General features: G+C 39.0%; 2 protein-coding genes across 2 annotated transcripts; both read right to left on the bottom strand.

The window, feature by feature from the left end:
- Positions 1-1,567: 1,567 nt before the first annotated feature.
- On the bottom strand, positions 1,568-14,847 carry LOC139140717 (acid-sensing ion channel 2-like). The gene is made up of 14 exons (XM_070710103.1): positions 14,693-14,847; positions 14,173-14,292; positions 11,147-11,335; positions 10,152-10,256; positions 9,627-9,787; positions 8,835-9,004; positions 7,585-7,852; positions 6,147-6,236; positions 5,503-5,611; positions 5,199-5,271; positions 4,608-4,665; positions 4,006-4,076; positions 3,274-3,349; positions 1,568-2,528 (listed from the first exon to the last, which is right to left on the bottom strand). The coding sequence occupies exons 6-14, from the start codon at positions 8,906-8,908 to the stop codon at positions 2,370-2,372; spliced, it is 978 nt and encodes a 325-aa protein (XP_070566204.1). The 5' UTR covers positions 8,909-9,004; positions 9,627-9,787; positions 10,152-10,256; positions 11,147-11,335; positions 14,173-14,292; positions 14,693-14,847; the 3' UTR covers positions 1,568-2,369.
- A 624-nt stretch (positions 14,848-15,471) lies between these two features.
- On the bottom strand, positions 15,472-21,530 carry LOC139140718 (degenerin-like protein asic-2). The gene is made up of 3 exons (XM_070710104.1): positions 21,283-21,530; positions 16,498-17,042; positions 15,472-15,638 (listed from the first exon to the last, which is right to left on the bottom strand). The coding sequence occupies exons 2-3, from the start codon at positions 17,027-17,029 to the stop codon at positions 15,490-15,492; spliced, it is 681 nt and encodes a 226-aa protein (XP_070566205.1). The 5' UTR covers positions 17,030-17,042; positions 21,283-21,530; the 3' UTR covers positions 15,472-15,489.
- Between the last annotated feature and the right edge of the window lie 2,054 nt (positions 21,531-23,584).

Here is a 23,584-nt window from a genome sequence, read left to right on the forward strand (position 1 = left end):
ACGCAACCAATAAATATGTTACAGGTTTTCATGTATACCTGCACCTACACAATTTCTAGATCTGTTTCAAACTCACAGTGGCGAATCTTGTTTGCATCTTTTGCTACAATCATTACTTCACAGAGAGTCGGCACTTATAAGAAACGTGCTTTTTAGTCGTTTCTTATAAGTGCCGACTCTCTGTCACGACAAAAAAGTTGTACCCGCAAATGGGGAGGACTTCTGTGTCCAAATATCACTGTCTATATCCATGACTTCTATATATGGCGATGAAATCGTAGCTTCCGTCAGCAAACTGTAGTTGAAAATCACGTAATTTACTTTTGCTGCTCGTACATTTTTGATAAAACAAGCTGAAAACAGAGGTTTTTGGAGAAGCTACGGGACCAGAGTCGATTAAAATTTCTCCACACAGAATGATAAACGATGAAGGTTATACGAAACAATGCGTACCCATTGTTTTTTCGGTCCAGCCTCCATTTTGTTTCGCCGTGCGACCGTTGTGTTTTGAGAGGGGCAAAAGTTCAATGTGACCATTTGTTGACCAGGAAATTACTCTCCTTGGTAGCTGAAGTCATGAAAGCTGGAGTCTTACTTGCATGTTTGTAGTTGTTGCAAGATAAACCTGACTCCAAACTGATGAATATTGCAAAAAAAATGAAAAGTAGTAACGCTACTTGCTCCCACTTGCTGGAGGCCATTGTATGTCCTGGATAGTTGTGGGTTTACCACGGACTATTGTCCTTTATCCAATGCCTCACGCCCGTCCATATTTACCTTTTTTGAATTTTGCCTGCAGCAAATCTGTAAGACGACGAATTTTTCTTCATAGGCCAAGATGTAATACTATAACAGGAAAAAGCTTTTCCATGTGTAACATTAAGAGTACTTACACAAAAACCTCAAGTTATGGGACAAATATTAGCTTTCTTTCGAGAACAGTATACCACACTTTCGTCTACGAATACTTCAGGTTGTCTGTTTGATACTCTTTATTCTCTCCGAGTCAACATTTTTATTTACGTAACAAATTTAGTGACAAACTGCATTTCTTTTGACAAAGTGAAAACGAAATACGTTGAAAATTATGTAAAATTCATGCCAATAATATACACATACTAACATATACTTCAACAATCTCTCTCTCTGTATATATATATATATATATATATATATATATATATATATATATATATATATATATAATATATATATATATATATTATTCTGATGTCCTTGTGGGAAATTATAGTAATATATATATATATATATATATATATATATATATATATATATATATTATTCTGATGTCCTTGTGGGAAATTATAGTGCTCAATGCAGAACGTTATAAATAACAACACAATTTACGTTAAGTACAAAGTAATAATATCTGTTACTTAAATTTCATGCATCTAGCAGTCTGATTATTGCTAGATGCTTAAAACTTAAGTAACAGATATTAATACTTTGTACTTGAAGTAATTGTGCCATTGTATATTATATATATATATATATATATATATATATATATATATATATATATATATATATTATATATATATATATATATATAATACCACAACACAAATTATTTCAAGTACAAAGTAATAATATTTGTCACTTAAGTTTCCTGCATCCTGTAATCTTCAGACAGATAAGCAGAACGAAATTATCCTTAGCTTCGCACTCTCATTGATATTGTTGTTGCGACCTACTATTATACTTTGTTTGAGGTGGTGTTGAACTTTGATAAATAATATTTATTTGGTGGCGACAGTTTGAAACAACCTCAGAACGTGTGTTTATATATGTATATGTAACTCTGTAGCAACACGTTTTGAACGCAGCTTGTCTTAGTTTGTTTAGATAATTTATAAGTTATAAAAATTGTTTTTATTGGAAATTGAAAATACAGCAATAATGGTGTGTTTTTCAAACACTTTCGGCAATAATAGATGAAGGGCAAAATTACCCCGAACAGCGTAATTGTCCTTGTAAGCAATATATAATGCACGCTAATATTCTTAAAAAATCGGAAGCGAGAATGTCATCGTGACGATAAAACGTAGATTTGAGAAGTGAATAGCTATTTTTGGCACTTAGATCTTACTGTGAAAAGCACATGAAAAGAATGCAGCCTAAACCTACCCCTGGCAAGTACACTAATTTAGAATGTTTTCATGTGATCTAGCGTGTACTTATTCGTCATCCTAACCACATGCTGCAAAAGCTTGGAATGATAAAAGCTCGTGTAAATCTCTGAAAACGCGGGGGTACTTGGATCAAAAATCAAGCCAATGGGTCAAAATTTTATGTGGCAAAGGATGATCATGACTTGAAAGTTGAAGTAGTACATGGTGTCGTTTTTACTACTTCAATGCTTCGACTTTCATCGATCTTTTTATTCTTCTGAATAAGTATCTGACGACAGCAACGAAGAACTCAACAAACTCGACCACGGTGATGAAAGACAGGCCGACATAGATGCCGATGACGCCACCAATCTCAGCTAGTAAGTTGTACACACCCTGTGTGGAGGTGGAGAACAACAGAATTCGGCACTCAGAAAAGAAAAATTCGTTTCAAAAGTAAAGTGGAACCGGAAGCACTCATTTTTAAAGTGTGGCGGAGCTTGAAGGTTTTTCAACAAATATGTTTGCCCACTGCTCGGGATAATATGAACTTCAGAAAAGAGAAAAGGGTTAAAGCGGTGATTTTACTTTTCTCGGGAATTCTTTAACAGAGTTTCCAAAATGAGGAGTCACAATCCAGGCCCAGGGTACAAAGTTTGGATTTTCAGAATCAGATTAAGGTAGTAGGCGCCCAAAATTTAAAACTTTAACCCTTTCACCACCATGGTTCCACCCAACCCATTGTATCAATGGTGATTTTGGACCTGTATACAGGGAACTGGGGTGAAAGGGTTAAATGTTGCACAAATCTTTTGCATAAGGAAACTTTGCACTGTTCCCTTTTGAAATCAAGGGGAGGTCACCGTGCTAAGTTTAGTACGAGAAAAACAAATCGAAATTCAAATGGACCGGTTGAAGACGGTACAACGTATTGGGTCCACTACAGGTCTATTGTACATTGGGTCAATATCCACGTTTACTCTTGTTCAGCCCGATGGAGAGTTGATACATCACAGGGATGAGACACCGAGCTTGAATCTGTGATCCAAGAACTCTATAAACGATTGGATCGTTCCCCTGGAGTACACTCCTTCAACCATGATCACAAAGAGACATTACAGTTTAAATGCTGTATAATTACCTCGTACTTTGGTGTCTCACTCATGGTTTCATACGTCATCTCTTCAAAATAAACCTCAAGGCGAACCAAGTTTGACCTAATTTTGGACGAGAGGAATTCACAGTCACAGTTAATTAATTACAGATAAGTTGCCGGTATGACAGCTGGGCAACAGTTCACACTCACAACACTTAAAGGTATACTGTCACTTGTTCCAATTTTGCCACAGTTACCATGGAAAAGAGAAAATCTAACCAATCACAGATTTTAAGCGGGTGGCCGCTTTTTAAAAGCAGCGCCCTCACATTGGCATTTTGAATACCAAGAACGCCCCTTTGACCAATATGGGCATATTTAGATTACAGGTGACTGTATACCTTTAAAATGCACCAATGGAGAGTCAACCAATGATCACCTCACCGCTCAGCCATACATGGTATTGCTATGAGTCATGTATGAGTTCCCTAATAGACCCTTGATCAACCATATAGTACACGAAAATAGCAGTACGCATATTAATAACACACCAAGCTAAACCTTACAGCATATACTACGTTTGATATTTGCTGCGCCATCCATGCGCATAGAGGGAGAATTTTCAACAATTGCAAGAATTAATCACGTTGGTCCGAAAAGTAAGATAACACCCCCTCCCCAACTACATGATTACATATTGTCTTCAGAATTATACTGCACAACGCGATAGATTTGTCCGGCAGTGTGTATGGCTGAAGATGCTAGCTATGCACTTACTGCGCTTGCTCAAAGTCGTTGATGTCTTTTGTCTTGTCGTTGATGGAGTGAATGGTTTTCAACAGGTGATACTGAAATGGAAGAAAACGAACATAGTAAATGCACATGGTGTTTTACCCTTTCACTGCAAAAGCTTGGCACAATCCCATTGTTTCGATAGGCAGAGTTGGGCCGCTACACGTCAAAATGGGGTGAACAGGTAAAACTGTTGATAAGTTTAGATGTAACATGTTAGAATAATAGTTTCTTGTAAAAAGTAACATCATATTTTCGTTGCGAAAGGAATTTGTTCTGGAATACATATTGTGGTAAGTTCAGGACGGTCTTAAATTTATCATTCAATATAAGTCTATAGAAACACTGAAATGTCTGCAAAATGTTAGTTTACTTTTTGTAACGTTATTCGAATTGTCGAAGCCCAAGAGGCTGAAAAGAAAAATTACTTTAGAGAAAATCATAGGTCGCCATTTCCCCACCAATACTATCATTACTGTCAATGAAGCTCATTGCCCCGTAGCGACGTTAAGCAACTAGGCCCGCAAAGATTTGTGAAAATGTTCATGCTTATGTCTATATTCGAATTATTTCTGGAAGTTTCTTACCAGATATGTTACGGACGGCCAAAGAGATTGTGATATCGTCTTCAAATAGATTATTTCACTAAAAAAAAGAAAAAAAAAACATTGTAAGAATCGTCATTCATAATATAATTATGTTAAAGTGTTCTCAAACGGTAAAGCTAACGAGGAAAATGATGTTGTAGGCACTCCTATAGGCCTGGTTAGTGGGACGATTAGTATGCTTCCAAACGTAAGGCAGAGAGAGAGAGAGAGAGAGAGAGAGAGAGAGAGAGAGAGAGAGAGAGAGAGAGGAGAGAGAGAGAGAGAGAGACAGAGACAGAGAGAAGCGAGAGAGAGAGAGAGAGAGAGAGAGAGAGAGAGAGAGAGAGAGAGAGAGAGAGAGAGAGAGAGGGATTAGTTAGTTTGTGTACAATTTCGTATTAGTGTCAACATTTTTTACACTGGACGCACAGCACGCCACCTTGGTAATAGCGAAATAAAAAAGTACGAACACAGGCATGCTAAGGTGTTCTTTTTGGTGAGAAAATGTCCGTGAAGTTTCACAAAATCCGAAGTATTTCGGGTGAATCTGCGCGTCAATTTACTTTATTTTTAATTTAATTTGATTGTTACCTGCAAGGCAGAGCGCATTCACATTCAAGCATGTTGTTTTGCAGCATGTAATACATCAGCTGGCGACATATCTCTGTGAATAAAACACATTCAATCGAAATTAAATTTTATTCCCGCCGTAAGCGAAGTGCCCTCCTCAAGCCAGTGAAAAACAAGCCTCTCAAAATAGAACTACGATATTATTGGTGCCCAGAATGGTTGGTGAAAGTTTTTTCCCCCTTTCCATGCTTTTTTCAAAATTTTGCGTCTTTGGCCTTCTACTTCTAGACTTTTTAAAATAATTAAATGAAACAAAACAATTTACCCTGGGTCTGGTTGAGTATGCGGCATCGTGGAACGTCGCTTATCATGATTGTATCCACACATCCGCACTCTCTCTCCATGTAGTCTTGCAAACACTGCTTTCTGCAAGCCTGGAAGAATAAATAATAAGTGAATTAATCAATCAATCAATCAATCAATCAATCAATCAATCAATCAATCAATCAATCAATCAATCAATCAGTCAGTCTGTCTATCTATCTATCTATCTATCTATCTATCTATCTATCTATCAGTCTCTGTCTGTCTGTCTATCTATCTATCTATCTATCTATCTATCTATCTATCTACAGTATCTATCTATCTATCGTTAGTTAGTTAGTTAGTTACAGGGTTAATATATCCACCGGCCAATGCGTGATTCGAATCGTCGTCAACAGGTTGGTTACAGTACAGCTGTCACACAGGTTTTTACAATACGATACACTGTGTATTAATAACACAGAGGTAATAAAATAAGGTTTCAGCTCAATTGCTTTGGTGTATAATTGCAGGGATTTTTTGAAAAGTTATCATCTGTCACAGACATTAATAATTTAACCTTTTCATTGCACCAATTCCATCAAATTGATTAATGCTTTGTGATAGTGCGGGGCTTTGACTGGATAACACGAGAAGTATACTCACTGCAACTGAATAACCATCTCCATACATCGACTCGAAAGATGTTGAATTTGAACACTCGCCATGGGGAGGATCTTCGCGGTTAATTATCAACTAAAATTGTAAAAGAAAAGAGAGATTGTAAAGGGACAATAGCGCTGCACCAACTTTTGAAAATATTTGCATTGACACAATACAAGGCCATATTATTCTTCTCCACCCAAGGTATGTTTGAAATACGTGCTAACTTTGCAAGTACATGCAGGGCATTGTGTAATGTGTGATATGTTATGTTAAACAAATGAATTATGGTTCTAGTACAATCAAAATGCTCAAATTTAGTCGTCGACCATAGACCAGAGTACTGGTAACACACAGACTGTGTAGAAGAGACTACGTGGAACAGTTAGCATTTCAATAGGAATTTAGTCATCGACCACTGATAAAACAGAATACTGGTAACACACAGGCTGTGTAGACGAGACTACGTGGAACAGTTAGCATTTAAATATGATTTTAGAAAAACAACAATTTTACATTATTCTTGTAAGAAAACAAAAATAATGGGGGAAGCTTTAAAAAGTTATAGGTTATATGGCATGGATGAAAAACGACAGGTAGGGAGTTTCAGTCCTCTAGCAGATGTAAGAGACGCACACCCATATCAAACTACGTGGAACAGTTAGCATTTCAATAGGAATTTAGTCATCGACCACTGATAAAACAGAATACTGGTAACACACAGGCTGTGTAGACGAGACTACGTGGAACAATTAGCATTTAAATAGACAATTAGCATTTAAATATGATTTTAGAAAAACAACAATTTTACATTATTCTTGTAAGAAAACAAAAATAATGGGGGAAGCTTTAAAAAGTTATAGGTTATATGGCATGGATGAAAAACGACAGGTAGGGAGTTTCAGTCCTCTAGCGGATGTAAGAGACGCACATCCAATGATTAGAATTCATAAAACGCCCTGTAAGAGATAGCCCTATAAAGTATGTTTATTTCAGATAGATGTACACATATCCTAGATGTTGGTTTTCCTCAGCTATTACTGACGTTTTCAGTTACAAACAGAATTAAAGATCCATTAGCTGTAACTTTGGTCATTTTTTTTAAATTTTGTTTGTTCTGTGTATCATCTATAGTTTATGGTTCGAATCCCTGAACATGGAGAAAGTCCTAATATTTAGCTCATAAATATACCCTATATGAGTATAATCTGCATTGTTATTGTTCAAATTTTGTATTCAGGTCCTGACTAGAATACATTTATTAACAATAACAATGGTCATTTCACGTATACAGGCTGCGTTGGCAAGCAGGACACCGGGCATTGGTCATGGTGATCGGAATACAGTAAAATTCTGTAGTTGGTACATTGAAACAGAATAGTGAAAATTAGTCAGAAGTTACAGCTTCAAAAAACGATGATGGTGTAATTTTTTCCCAGACCTGTTTTAATCCTACACCCGTGGCTTTGCCTGGGGCGACTGTAAAGCCATCGTCTTCGGGAAATGGCGTCGTGCCCATTTCGTGAATCGACACCCGCACGCCGGAGTCCTGGCCATATATACTGATGTACTCCGACTGTTCGGTGAAGAGCGTCAACTTGAGTCCGTGCGTGGATCCTGGCCCAGTTGATCTCAGGCTCATGTTTCTAGAATGGTGATTCCACGTAAAGCAATTCCCGTATTTGTCGTCTTGAATAACCTCGAAATCCCTATTTAAAAATTTAAATTTGAAAACAAAACATATCAAAAATTAAGATGTTCAAAATTTTGCTTGGCTGTGTAAAGTTTCGTGAATATGAGCGCTTTTTAAATATCGACAGTACAAAAGGACACATTTTCATTTCAATGCTGACCGGGAGAAGAAAAATATCTCATGAGAATGCATACGAACACCCAATGACTCAGGGATAGCAGGCCAGATGACAGATGACGGGAAAGAAGCACAGGAGAAAACATACGGGTATGAGAGAAGGCAGATTGTCCAGAGACGAATGTCTCTTTTGGTACATTGCCTATCAGCCGTCCCTTTAAAACTTTGCACGCAAGTTAGAATGTCGCCAGAACAAATACATTGTGATAACTAACTGTTATTGACTGGGTGTTTCTGACAACGAGGACCACAAACTCATGATAATCGTGTCAACAAGTTTCGAAAAGCACACGGTACATCGTCTCGATTATACCAGCGATAATAGAAATCGTTGAGTCTATTGACAGCGCATTAATATAGTTTGCGACGACATTCCAATATTGTCTTCGAGTTTCCCACGGAACAACTGTACAATGCAAAACTATATGGTGATACACCCCCTCAACGGGGAGTTTAACTTTTTGCGCGCACTTTCCTCCACGAAATTTTAAGACATTCTCTTACATAATCAAAAATGAAATCCTGGTTCACCGTGGAAATTGTAGGATTAGATAAGCAAATCATGAACAAACTATCGAGAACATACGTATATTTGAAATTAGAAATAGCCACAGTACCCTTTGTTATCTGTAAAGGGGAAAGTAAATACTCGATTTTCATAAAAAGACGATCGGGAAATATTCGATGGCTGTACAGGCTTGAAAAACAGGCAATGCAAACAGTAGACAAGAAAAATTAATGAAAATATTTGAGTTTCCGAATAAACTGTAAGCGAGGCTCGAAAAAGCTTCGAGTCAAAGTATGCACATACGCGTACTTACTCATAGTGGCACTTCGTTTGATCGAACGTGCACTGTAATATGAAGTCTTCATTTTGATGTCCAAGGTCGGCCATCTCTGCTTTTGTTAGCTTGACCACATCTTCTAAATCTGTGTAGTCACCGGTGGCGCTGAAAGTGGCAAATCCGTGCCAGTCAGGTGGGTCTTCGCTCTATATGGAACAGAGAACAGAAATAATACTTACACGCTCCGTGCACATATTACTATTAGATAAAGATAAGAGGTGGCTTTATTTACTCCAGGGTATCTATTCCCACACACATTTACACGCATTCATAGACAGATAGACAGATAGATAGATAGATAGATAGATAGATAGATAGATAGATAGATAGATAGATAGATAGATAGATAGATAGATAGATAGATAGATAGATAGATAGATAGATAGATAGATAGATAGATAGATAGATAGATAGATAGATAGATAGATAGATAGATCGATCGATAGATCGATCGATAGATCGATCGATCGATCGATCGATCGATCGATCGATCGATCGATCGATCGATCGATAGCTAGATAGATAGATAGATAGATAGATAGATAGATAGGTAGGTAGGTAGGTAGATAGATAGGTAGGTCGGTATAGGTAGGTAGATTAGATACATGCAATGTATACATACATACATACATACATACATACATACATACATACATACATACATACATACATACATACATACATACATACATACATACATACATACAAACTGGTACAGACAGAAGAGTTTTCCCATCGAGGGTCTCTGGTTTACCAAGCCATACTCACTGAAACTCTTTCGAAACCGACATTATATTTCTCCTGCAAGTAATTATCCTCGAAATCTTCGTAGAACCACTCCTCATCGGTGATGTGTAGATATTTGCTGTACCATCCATCCTGAAACAAATCACTGATGGTCGACGAGTTGCTGCTCCTCGTTGGTTCCTCTGTAGAACAATGAGATTTGTTGATGTCACAGAGAGGCACGTGACAAGCCCGTGCTGACTAGTCCGTTCCATTTCAATAAGAACCAAAATATGTATATATATATATATATATATATATATATATATATATATATATATATATATATATATATATATATATATATATATATATATATATATATATATATATATATATTATTGGAAACATTAGCGATTTTTGAACTCAGAGTGTGGTTTAATTACGATTCGTACGTTCGGCGGAGAGCTTGTACTTCAGTCAGTGTTCATGAAAAGAAACTGATTTTCAAGAGAAGGAACCAGAGGGAAATTGCTGCAAAATACACAGACAGCGAAAATTGCTTACCACAATTGTCTTCATCGGAACCAGAAGCACAGTCATCCCATCCATCGCATTCAAACTGCTCATGGATACACTCACCGTCAGTGCAGGCGAAAAAATTATCGGGGCCTGGAAAAGGTCAAGATGTAAATTTAATACAACGTAATTTATGTCAGGTAAGATGTAAATAAGTGTCACTGAATATGACGAGAGAGAGAGAGAGAGAGAGAGAGAGAGAGAGAGAGAGAGAGAGAGAGAGAGAGAGAGAGAGAGAGAGAGAGAGAGAGTGTGTGTGTGTGTGTGTGTGTGTGTGTGTGTGAGTGAGTTATGATGTGAAAAGGGTACATTCGTAGCGTTATGTGAGCTGGGAAAGTTGTGAAGTGGCGTCATTCAATATAACCATAAACCATAGACCCTGCTACCAGGGTCTAAGTGATTAGCCTCAATGAACATAACCTTATAGTAGACACGTCTAATGCTCAGAGACAGAAACTGCATTTTAGTTTAACAGGAAAAATATACGTTTTGAGCACGAAAATAATCGATCAATTAGCTGTTTGATAAATTGATTGATCCACTGGACTATACCATAGACACTATAGTTATACAGTCCAGTCTCCAAAAACATTAAAGCAATGATAAGCTTAATGACTATCGAATCGCACTTTTCGGAAATGGAAGGAAATCCGAACATGGAGAAACAAAGAGGCGTACTTTTTTATATGACGGGTGTCTACATGTTTACACTCATATATATTACGCAGCGCACATTAGACCTGGAGATGGCAGAGGCGTTAGGGGGTATGATGTGGTTTGCCCTCCGAGGCAGTAAGGGAGCCATCATTACTTACAGTGATGGGAAGGTGGAATCTAAGAAATGTAAGAATTGTAAAAGTTGACCCTGTCAAAGTAGTCATTTTAAACTGTGACGCCCCCCTCAATTTACCAATTGTAAAGTATGACCCATGTCATTGATCAGTGTTAAATTTCATTCACAGAGAGAAATTTTCGTTACTCACAATGATAATTAATGTTGTCACAGTTTGACTCGTCCGTGCCACCGACGCAGTCTTCGTAACCGTCGCACTCGTACCACAGTGGGAAGCACTGCAGGGTCGTGTTGTCGCTGCCGTACTTGGCGGAGCACCAGTAACAACCGCTTGAAGACGTGGGACTCACACCGCTGCTGCTGCTGCGTCGCTTGCGTGCTAGATGGGGAAAAGTTAATTGATGGAATGCATGATACGACAATACAGCAGCTGAAAATTGACCTGACTTGATGTTAGAAGCGCTGAGCCTGGGAAACTGAAATTACATTTTTGAGTGAACAGAAGTCAACAGTGTTTGGCGTATGTCACTGTCAATGTCTGTAAAATTCATTCCAACTTTTATCCCAGAAACAAATTGAACGTTAAGCGAAATAATGGCACTCTCTTATGGAAATGCTGACTCAAACGGCAATTTTTCTACTTTCGAATATAGTTATGCATCCGATGTATCATAAAAAAGCTGGGAAATCAAATTTACCCGTCGTATTCCCTATGTTACCAAAATGTACATATTAGAAAGAAAATTACAGTATTCTTGCTATCGTAATGTCCCTCGCTCTACACGTATCAGTTCTGGGAACACGGTTGAGGATATTAGCGTCTTATATATATATATATATATATATATATATATATATATATATATATATATATATATATATATATATATATATATATATATATATATATAGTTGTTACTGGTGTGTATGTATGTATGTATGTATGCAGACTGGAATGTGATATTACCTGCGGACGAAGAAGGACAAGTAGCTAACGGTGCTTCATCGCTTCTATCACTGCAGTCGGCGTAGTTGTCGCAGACCCAACTCGGGTATATGCAATAGTCAATGGTGGCGCACTTCACCATACCGGTCATGCATGTGAAAGCTGTTGGGAAAAAAGAGTGATGGTGAACTCATATTGTCTGGTCATATGGGCCATGGTGTCCGTTCATTACCCAGCGAGGGGCTGTTTATTTACCAGAAATACATCGCTGTTTCCCTGAGGCATATTGTGACACAGGGGTGTTTTCATAACACATCATATTTTGGTGTACTTTGATCATGTACATGTGTCGCACTTGTATTGTCATCGTATAGACGTGGGAAGTTAGGACAGACCACGCTTTGAGTCATCCGATCCAAGAGTCATTTTCAGAATTTCAGGAATAAAATGTTTCCATCTTTAATATCTAGACTTTACAGAGTTATATACATAAAAAACGACGACCTGTCTTCAGTTTGGTTTTGTAGAGAAATAATTTTGAGCGATGAATGTCTGGTTCCCTATGTTTTCGTCTGAATAAAAAGGTAAATTGCTGACGACGACTTTTTCACATATAAGGCCAAAAAAAAAAATGAAATGTTTCTGGTCAGCGCGCGCGTCACTTGAACAACAGCGCGTCACCCTTTTTTTTCCTGGTTTGAGGCCGGCGGCTGTGGCAAACTACATACTGATTACTATAACACCAAACCAAAACGGCTGAAGAGAAAGAAAATTCTTTCGGGCACATGATCAGTGACTGCATGAACATTAAATGTTACTATATTGATAAAACTACAAAACTCAGTGTTATCCCCAGGCCATAGCGGTCCCGCTACGCTTTCGCCTCCCCCCCCCCCCCCCCGCTACGCTTTGATTCTCCCCGCTGCGCTTTAAATATTCCCGCCATCCTTTAGTTCATACGCTCTGCGTAGCTACCAGCTGATGCATGCGTTGTCTACACATAAGCGCTCACTGCAACTTTTAACCTGGTGAAAGAGTGGAAGGTGTGAAGTATGATATGCATCAGATAAGTTGTCCGGAAGTGTTGAGAGGAACGTTAAAACAATAGAAGAATCGGCTGGGTTGTTCACAAATTTTCATTCCAGAGAACGACTATTACGACCAACAAAGACAGTATACATCGCGGACAAGTGTTCACAGAGGTAGGCGGTGTAGCACTAGCAGGCCTTTGATCACATTCCCATGCTTTGATCAACGAAATGGACCGCAAAAGAAACAAGAGTTGACTGGTGAGGTTGATTATCATTGTACAACGATGAGTTTTGTCTGAGTACGATCACGATCACATTGCATAAATTTCAATATGGCGGCGGCCATGTTGGTCGACAGGTTTATAACGTGTTGACATTGATCCTGGCGTCGCGTGTGGTTCCACTCTGACACGTTCTCTGAAAGATTTTACACCTGATTTTCGAGGGTTTCTAGTTGTACTTAGTTCATGTCTTGTGATCATCTTGGTGGTATTTTTAAAATCAAGAATCGAACGACGATGTTCAGTGGAAGTAGAAGTTATGCGGGGGGGGGGGGGGGGGGGGGGGGGGGGGGGCCGCTGGTTGAAATCTATCCCCGTGTTGAAATTATTCGCGGTGTTTGTCGTTCAAAAATGATATAAAACTCAATTGCATTTGAATTGTGTAAAGCTTAAATTTGTGAATTTTCCTCTTTGTTGGCAAGTTTTGACAATTTATTAGCAATATATGTATTAATGAAACTCCAATCAGACGAACCATTTCTTGCTCTCAAAGTTTCAATCTGAATCTTCTGTTTTAATTGCAATTGTAATTACAATACTGTGATGATTTATTTAAGTGTAATAAAGAGTTTCCATGATGTTCAAACTGCACACTTGTGTGTTACCATTGCATTTTGTTGTGAGTGTACATGTATGTGTGGATGCATGTGCAAGCTTACATCCATATGCAAATATAAATTAATATTTTGCAAATGATTATGCAAATTAGCCGCTAAGCTTTGGTGCTTTAACTGACCCTGCTCCCTCCCTTGAGGAGGAAGAAAAAAAAAAAAAAAAAAAAAAGCCGCGTCGCCGCACCATTTTTTAAAGAAAGGCCTGACCAGAAACTTTCTTTTTTTTTTTTTTTTGGCCTAAGTACGCGTTTTTTTTGTCAGTGAGCAGAAGCAGGGATCAGAGAACAGGTAACAATCCTCTGCTCAATCACTCATTAAAAATTCCATTTAAATAAAGCTCTTACCTGACGTACAGTTGAGTTCATCGCTGCCGTCACTACAGTCGTACGTGCCATCGCACACTTCAGTTTGAGATATGCAGTCTGAACTGTTTGTACACCTGAACCCGAGACAATCGCCATCATCTACGTACGAGTTGAGACCGAAAAAGACGTTATCTTTGGAGGTACGCAAATGCTGATGAACGCAAGGTTACCTTCTACATTTCGACAACGCAACTCCGCCCTCCCTTCTGTTTGTTTGTCTGTCTGCCGGTCGGTTGGTTGGTCGGTCTCCTCTCTCTCTCTCTCTCTCTCTCTCTCTCTCTCTCTCTCTCTCTCCTCTCTCTCTCTCTCTCTCTCTCTCTCTCTCTCTCTCTCTCTCTCTCTCTCTCTCGCACTGCTATAAAATCACAATTATATTTCTCCAAACATCAAATTTAAGTGCAGACAACTATTTAATTCACTCGTCAACTACTCGGTCATCCGACCTGATGCTATACAAAGTCCTCAGGGCTCCGAGTATCGCTATCCATAGATCACTTACCGCAATCACTCTCATCTGAATTATCATAACAGTCTTGCTCTCCGTTGCAGACGTAATCATTATGGTTTATGCAGTAACCGTGGTCGCCACCAGTTTCGCAGCGATGCTGGCGATACCCACAGTCCCCTGCGATTAGACGACAAAAAGGCCAAAAATATTAAAAGAAACAGATTTGAAACAACAAAGGCTGTAGTGACTAGATTCTCTCTCTAATTATATTCAAGTACCATACGTTCAAAAATTAGGGAAGTCGTGTGATGGAATAGTTTTAAGGAAGTCGCCTTCAAAGTTGTAGTTCCTCCACAAGCAATAAAGCGGCCACACGCCTTTTTATGCAGGCCACATCATAGGCTGGTAAACATCGTACATCCATATATCTCTAATTCTTGTGTCGATGATCCTCGCTTTTCAAACGCATTTTCCTGTTATCAATGAAAGAAGGATAAACCCCAAGATATCCCCGCTCTCTTCGAGGCACTGCACGGTTATTTGACCGCTTCCCCTAGCCTCTGATTCGAATATTCCGTTTAGTTTATTCCGCCAAGACTATCTAATAGACTTTTAAGGGATTCTACGTCTGAGACTGGCGATGTGTTTGTACTTGGATTGAAATTTGGGATAAATTTTGAGTGAATTTCTGCTCTATGTAGGCTGCTCAGGCGTATTTGTGACATTAAACCTGTCGCATATATTGATTGTGAATTTCAAGCGCCTTCGTGATGCTAATCCGAGTTTAAAAATCCTGTAAGCTCTATTTACAGCTACACACAACCCTTTTTGCCGCGCATCACACGATTTCAACGCATAGCTTGGAAGGAGGGTTTGTTACCATAGTAGCAGTTGACTTCATCCTCTCCGCCATCACAGTCGCGAATTCCATCACAAACTTTGAAACGGCGAAGGCATTCGTTGGTGTCGCACAGCATGTCATCTTCCAGGCATGGAGCTGAAAAAAGAATGACCAAATAAACGTTCGAGGTCAATAAAGTCCAGATTGAAGGTTTCACGAAGAATGGCAGTCGGAAAGGATGATAATGTCGATCGATTGAGTTTGTTAGTACCTAATGTACGCGCGATCCTTGTTAGTGGTTGAAAAAAAAAAGATGGTTCGAGTAAATTTTGAATTTTTGATACCAACTGATGAAGACGGAAAGAGCTTAAACATCAGTAAAAGTATCAGGCCTAACATAAAAAGGGAGGCGAGAATATGAGAAGAAATTACATAGATAATTGGGGGCAAAGGAGACGTTGTAAATACGGACGGTTTGTAGAAGGAAGATGTAAAAACTGCATTGATGAGACAATACTGATTTGATGGGACTTTTATCTTCTTTAGTAGTCAAGACTTTCGAGTCCCTTGTGAAAGTTAACTTGAATTCTCTGGCTATTTTTATGATGCTAAATGGTTGAATGTTGCTGCCGCTCGTGAATGACGTTTGAAAAAAGGAGACCCATTAGTTTTCAAATCCCGGGTGGCAGCATGCCTATTCTAACCAAAGTAACAGAATGATTCCTTGAAGAGCCAGTAGTTATGACTTTTTACGACTTTTTCACTAAAATAATTTGTGTTCAGGCAAAGAACACAATGACACAAGCGGCTGTTAATAGTTGACAATCACCATGTAGTTTACGCATATACAGGCTGAGTTGACAAGCTGAATACTGTGTATCTCAACATCCTTTGAGGAGTAGAACGAGAAACTGTAGTTGACATTAAAATAACAACAATAATAGTGTGAAAATCATCAAAATTTAAGCTACTGGCCATGACATGGCTCCTTAATATGCACGTTGGGTATACTTACGGTAATACAATCCCCCAAGACTCCTGTCCGTGAGTAGATATTCCAGGTCGCTGTGTTTGCTCTCGATAATGGCACTGTACCTTACCCTGTTCGTATTGCATATAGTTACCGACGGGAAATCCATTCTGGACTCCGCCGTGAATGCCGTCGTTACGATGACGGGATATTCCAGGAACTCCTGAACGATTTTAACACTGAAGTAAACGCCAGTGCCGAAGGATGCGACAAAGACGATGGCGTAGATGAGCCGACTCCACAGACTCGAACGCTCAGTGAAAACTCTCGGTAGTCCTGCCGCCGAGACGGTGTCGCCAAACTGGTAAAGAAGCGCTAGAAAACCAGTATCACCCACGTCCCGATCAACTGCGCCCGCAGGCGGGGAAGAGGGGCGCTTGGGTGGGTCGTATCGCAGTTCGTCTAGCTCCATCTTCTTGACAGGTAGCGGTGACACGGGTTGTGGCGGGAAATCGTATAGGTCGACTTGACCGGGCACAGATAAATCGTAAGAAAACCCTCCTTTGAACTTTTCCATGCCTAGTAGCAACCTGTATGATGGGAATAAGGGGAAGAAGTATATCGTATGATAAAATAGATGATAGGAAAGTTGAGAGATTGTCAGCACGTTATCAATTGGAGATCTAAGGATACACCTCACGTGCAGAGATGACAAGACATTTCAGTCTTCTAGTGTTATGCTGAAGAAACACAAAAGTAGTTTATACGATGTTACTGTAATTATCTGAGGAGTACACTTCTTTGAGTTGTGTGTTTGAATAAGTTGAAAATTACACGGCTTCCACTGTGTAAAAAATAACCATACTCTATATAACATGGTGACTTTCAGTAAACTGACACCGTTGACAATGTCCATCTGTATGCGAGAAAATGTTCAGGGATACAATTATTTTATCCTTTTCCTGATATTGTCGGGTGATGATTGCTAGGTAAATTGGATGACGTGCTAAAAGCCAGAAGGGTTGCGATTTTCCTCTTAGAATTTGGCTGACACACTAGTGAAAAGTTGATAGAAACTTTTAAGGCAACGATGACAATATTGAATAAAACTAAGCAAAAGAATTGGACCAATTCACACAAATTCAATACCTTTGAATCAAAAGTAAGCTTAGAAAGATAATATAGCACGAGATTTAGATTACATTCGAAAAGACAAAAAATAAGAAAGCATAAAATAGACTAACGTACAACACCACGGAAATGAAAACGTACAAACGGATATTTCTAGCATGTTAGACGAAAGCCAGAAATTACAAGTTCTTTGGAAACACTGAGCAGGCAACTCCAGGCAAAGTGCAAACGTTGAATTTAAGTTTCATCAAATCAAATAAGCTGAAAGTTCAAAGGTTACACGTCTGTAAATTGAGCTACAGAAGAACGACTGCTCGTCATTTTATTCCGATGAAACCAGTCCTATAGATTTCACATTCACTAGTGAGCTAAGGTATGAGGTTAAATTTGCATACTTCTACCTAGATCACATCAAAATGAAAAGTTCCTTACTCCGAGTCTCTCTCTCTCTATCTGTTTGTCTCTGCCTTTCCTCCCCCCACCCCCCGCTCTCACATACATCTAAGAAGCAGGGCTACATTCATCGGTACAAGAATGTGCTTATATGAAAGAAACGATCAAGTTATTATCAACAGGTAAAATACCGATTTTGTTTAGAGGACGGTCCGGACAATAAAAATCTAGAATTATTTGCGGATAAAAAGTTCGTTGTCTTTCACGACGTAATTGTAATGTTTTCAAGTTTATTATTATAATGCTGCCAGTACACCTGAAAGCCTCGAGCATTCAACATGCTCATCCGGTATTTCGACTACTGGTTGTCTTTGTTTGTCTTTCTGTAGTACCATTTGATTGACTTTTTGTGTTACATGCCATTCGCTGGCTGAAAACTCCTATAGGCACCGGTTCCCAGAAACCTAACAGATCATCCCCTGAGTGTTCGCTGGTAAACTTTTCCTGTGGGTGTTTTAAAAGTTAGGGACAGAGAACACAGGTGGGTCTAGTTTGGCAGTCGTCTTGTGGACGTCAATGCCGTCGGTGGTCGATATTCATAAATAAAGCCCCAGTAATAACAGAACAATCGCTTGGCTGCAGTTCTTTTATTTGCCAATTCGATCGGTTGAAGATCTGAACCGGAGTCGAAGTACTGCGTATATAGGAAATTGTTTGTTCGGCATTATGTAACTCGATGGATTTCTGTCGACGTAGGGTCTCAGCCTGAGACTCTACGATAAAAAAATATCTCAATCTTTCGCTTTTTAAGAAAATTTCCTTAATGGTTCAATCTTAAAATAATTGATGATTGAAATTGATGATTGAAAGATAAAACCAACAAACCGGCTTTATATACGAGATAAAAATTTGATGATCACACTCGAAAAAAGAAACGCGATAAAACGTATGGAGTGTTACCCTGTACGACGTCATCCTGTACAGCGTCACACATTGACGAAGGTTACACCGGAAAAGTCTGCATTTTCATCGCTTTTTATCCGGTGCGTTCATCGTGATTATCCTATCTTTTTATCATCCGATTTTTTGGATTTGTCTTTATATCTCCACTGCTGCAGTGTTTCAACTCCTTTTTACAAAATGTTTTGGAAAGATGGGCGTTCATGAGGCAGTCACTTGTTATCTCCCAGAAAAGCAAAATTTCGCGATCGACTCGGAGCCAGATAATTACTGTCTGGGTCTCTTAAGGTACAACGCGCCTCGGGGACAGATATTCACAATTCTTCTCTGATCTACCACTTATTGGGGGGGGGGTCACTTTAAAGCTCTTGGAGAAAGGAAAACTTTTACTGTCATAGTTTTTCGAAAATCCAAAATTTAATCTTCCCCATATAGTTAGCACAGATGAATGGCGACCATTTTGAATTTTACATGTCTCAAAATGTTTGGTAATTTGTTTCGCTAGTTCCAAACTTTGCACGGCAACCCCCGATTTTTACCGTTTATTTGATAAAAGAATGGTTGGAGATTTCATTTCGGAAAGTTTGAGCAAAGGTTTAACTCTTTCACTTTCAAGGCGCATACTACCTGAAGGTAAATCTCTAATTCCAGTTTAAGAACACCCATTGACGAGATTGTGTTTTGTATGATTCATTATAAGCGTAAGAATGAACTCAGAGCAAACAAAGGAACATCTAATAACCTTTTCCCATCTGCCATCAGTGACTGAAGACAGGACTATTGTCAGATACCCAATTACAGTCAGCATTAAGATTACAACTATACATGGCGGATTGTCCTACAACAATGAAACAATGATGGTGATTCGTCCAATGCTAGTTCGTGCAACCAGGGAAAACATCCGCTGACCAGACATTACCTAACGGATTTTGTTACGAATTTGTAATACCGCTGTTTTACATGTAAAATTAAAGCCGGTTCAATCGAGACAACCGTCAATTGTACATGTAACGCGACGAGTGCGTGTACTGAGAAATTACCCGTTACTTACCTGTCTCCGCAGAATTTGAGAAACAATGGCCAAGACCTGGCTATCACGGTGCGCTAATTAATTGAATAATATTTAATTTGCTGATAATGCACATTTTGTCGATTATCATGTAACGATGCAACTTCGACGTCGATTTGGTAACAGCAATTTTTTAAAATTAAACTTAATGATTGAACTGAATCAACGGGTGTAGCCGAGTGGTTTATATCATAAACTGGAGATTCCGAGGGAGTACTTTCAAGTGATGTTCTCAGCAGGGGCAACGTACGACCTTGGTGGAAGTCACGTGAGCCCGGCGCTGAGGCTAGCATCCATGATAGGGAAAAGAAGCTTGGATCTATGGTCCAATTTATGATGAATTTGCCTCGCAATGAAACTGATTGAAACTTTGAAGTTCAACGAAAAAGGTCACAACACGTATAGGCGTTGCAGAAGCAGCACGAGTGCGAGAGATGTCGCATTCAACGCTATGGCGCGGCATAAAGAGATTTACAAGTCTCAGAGGGATTAGAGTATGATCAAATCGAACACGAAAGCTAATAAATTGAGGCTTAGAGTTAAAAGGTTAATTGCAAAATATGCTCTCGTCACTTAGGTGCCGAAGATCAAAGTTGGCGCGTGGTAGGAAATGTAATTCCTTCGGTGTTACCAATAATTATACTACTGCTCAGCTCAGCTCCCACTCACTCCAAAGGAATTCATTATTGCGACATTGATTGCACGATCACATGTTATATATTATGTATGAAGTGATTTGGTTTTGACGCAAACATTACACTAAACCCACCATTTTTATTTAGCAAAATCTACTTAATTAGTGTAGGCTTTCGTATTTATATATTGTAACATCTTCTGTATTTTTTCCGAAGGTTTTATTCATTATCCTTCTTGGGGTTTTCAAACGAAAAACACACAGATGCCTCTACCCTCAAAACGACCACCACATTTCGTATGCTGCAGGTTGAAAGTTTGTGAGCGACGACCACTTGCTACGCCGATGGGCTTCCCTACATTGGTGTCTTGTGTATTTGAGCATGTCAGGTGTGAAGCCATATTGGACTGAAAATAACTATGTTTGCAAGTAATTTGTCGACACTGAAAGTCGTAAAATGAAGTTGAGCAGTGGTTAGTGAGGGAAATCGATCTAACGCAGACTCACCATAGTGCTACCTCAAACACGGTCCATCCGATAGAGGGACCGTCCCCCAAAGAACGAGTTTCGAGTTCCAAATGATGGAATCAACGACTTCAACCAAGGACACTTAACTGCAAGAAATTATATCGTCGAAACTCACCTTCGGAATGTTGGTTCACGCCGTGAACCGTGAAAGGTTCTAGCATTTTCAAACGAACGCCCAACACTGTCATGTCGATGAGTTGTCCTTGTATATGTAACACACGATGAAAAGGTCCTCAAGAAGTTTCCCAAAATGAGCACAGATGACGAACAACGACGCTTTGACGAGGAGCACGAACGAAACACGCAGAGTACAAAGAGGGTTACCACAATAGCAACACTGAAATACTCACCAACAACCACCGATAAAAGTTACGACTTATTGGAACAATAGCGGCTTGCGTGTACGGTAACGTCGTCACTTGCCGCTTAAGAAGGTGTGACGTAACGGACTAGTCCATCCGCTTATCGTCTATTGTGCTCGCTTTCGATTGTTGGGAATTGTTAAATTTTAAAGGAATTGCTAACAAGTAGAGACATGTGATATACAACGCATATCCCATGTTGTCGTTTCTTGTGCCAAAAGTGTATGAATTAGCTACCTTCGTACTACACAGATCGTAGCATTCATTTTGACGAGGTTTTTCTAAAAGCCGTTCACAGTAGATCAAACGGCAAAAAGGACATATCTTCGTATTTTTTAATTGTGATTTGTATGCAAATCTTGAATGAACGCTCTCGCCTTTGACGGTAGGATTCGACATTCTAACTTTGATGACAAAAGTCATATTCGCTAAAGTTATGCAAATGAGATAATGGATGACGACTTTACTCCAATTTGGAGGGAAACGCTTGGCTTAGACTGTTCCATAGACAGAAGTGAAACTGTTTCAATCTCTACTGTTTATGACTGTTCTCAGTTTTCTGATGGTCTGAGACTAAGGCCAAAAAAATAAATAGTTTGTTTCTCATCCCCCGCGCGCGTCAATGTAGACCCGCCGCACCAACCTTTTTTTTTTCATCTCAAGAGGGAACGAAAAAAAAATGAACTAAGAACAAATTAAACCGTTCAGATCATACCAAAGCAACAAAATATTTTATGATATACAAAACTGAACTAGACAGAACATTGAACATCACACAGTGCTGTAACATTCCATTCAGAACTGTACACTATGTCATTGAAAGCTATCAAAACTGCATTCTGCACTAATAGTCAAAAAGCAGCACTGTTGATATGCTAAAAATTTGCTGTGCATTTATCTCTGCATGCATTCCTATGTTCTCATGTTGTAAGCGCGTTGTTGTTGATGGTTGAATAAAAAAAAAAGTAGCAGCAAAAAAAAACCGCGTCACCGCATCATTTTTGCAAGATGCCTAGGATGAGAAACAAACTATTTTTTTTTTTTTGGACTAACTGTACAGGTACAGTATTTTCTTAGCCTCGGCCTGTGCTGTACGTCTGACGTTCCCAGTCGCTACTTTTCGTACACAATTGTGACTCACTTGTTAGCGCAGCTCGTTGAAGCTGGCCTATGTTAAAGTCTTTGCAAAATTTACCCGTGGATTTGTTCTTTTCTCGTTGTCTTTTGGTAAATAAAAGCAAGCAAAGAAACAATTGAATAAATTCGAATGTGTTATTCATATGCATTTGTTGTCGGAGACAGTTTATTTGAACTTTATGTGGTAATGATGGTCACATTAGACCGTGTGGATCATATGTGCGATTTATTTCAGCCAATCAGACCGTTCAGTAACTTTCTACCAGTCACTAGGTGTTGAATCTCCCGTAAAAATGTTTCTCCTTTGGCTTTCTATCGCGTGCGTTGTGAGCCTATTTACAGGCAGTACAGTTTATGTTCAGTTTCTACTTTCTCACTATCAGTGCTGCAGTAAACCATGCGAGTTCATTGGATACACCACTTTTTGCTTCTGTGTGAAGTCAAACTTAGCAATCTTGATCATAAAACCCCATATTACGAGATTTTTGTCTTCTCACAACAAACTAGCAAGTAAATAGTTATACATGTGCTCACTGCTGAGAGATTTGACGAACACCCATTCAATGGGAGTGCACTGATATGAAATGAGCCGACGACCTATTTGACTGGATTTTCTACGAACCATCACGGCAAGAACTTCGTCAGTATGTATGTAAAATAAACGGCGATTGTATGATAATGTGGTATGTTTACATGGACATGTGAACACGCGAGATGCAAGTCTAACACGCAAAATACCAAACAATCAAGTCAATAAAAAAGAAAAAAACCGAAACTGAGAGCCGTTTCATTGTAAATTGGCAAAATCAAGTTCTGGCTTCAAGCGTACAATCACTCATGTAAGTGGGTAAATAGAAATCGTGTCACAAATCGTGTCATCAATTGTGTTCATTAGTTCGCTTTCTCTGTGCAAATTTA

The sequence above is a fragment of the Ptychodera flava genome, chromosome 9 (assembly GCF_041260155.1).
Source record: "Ptychodera flava strain L36383 chromosome 9, AS_Pfla_20210202, whole genome shotgun sequence".
NCBI lineage: Eukaryota > Metazoa > Hemichordata > Enteropneusta > Ptychoderidae > Ptychodera > Ptychodera flava.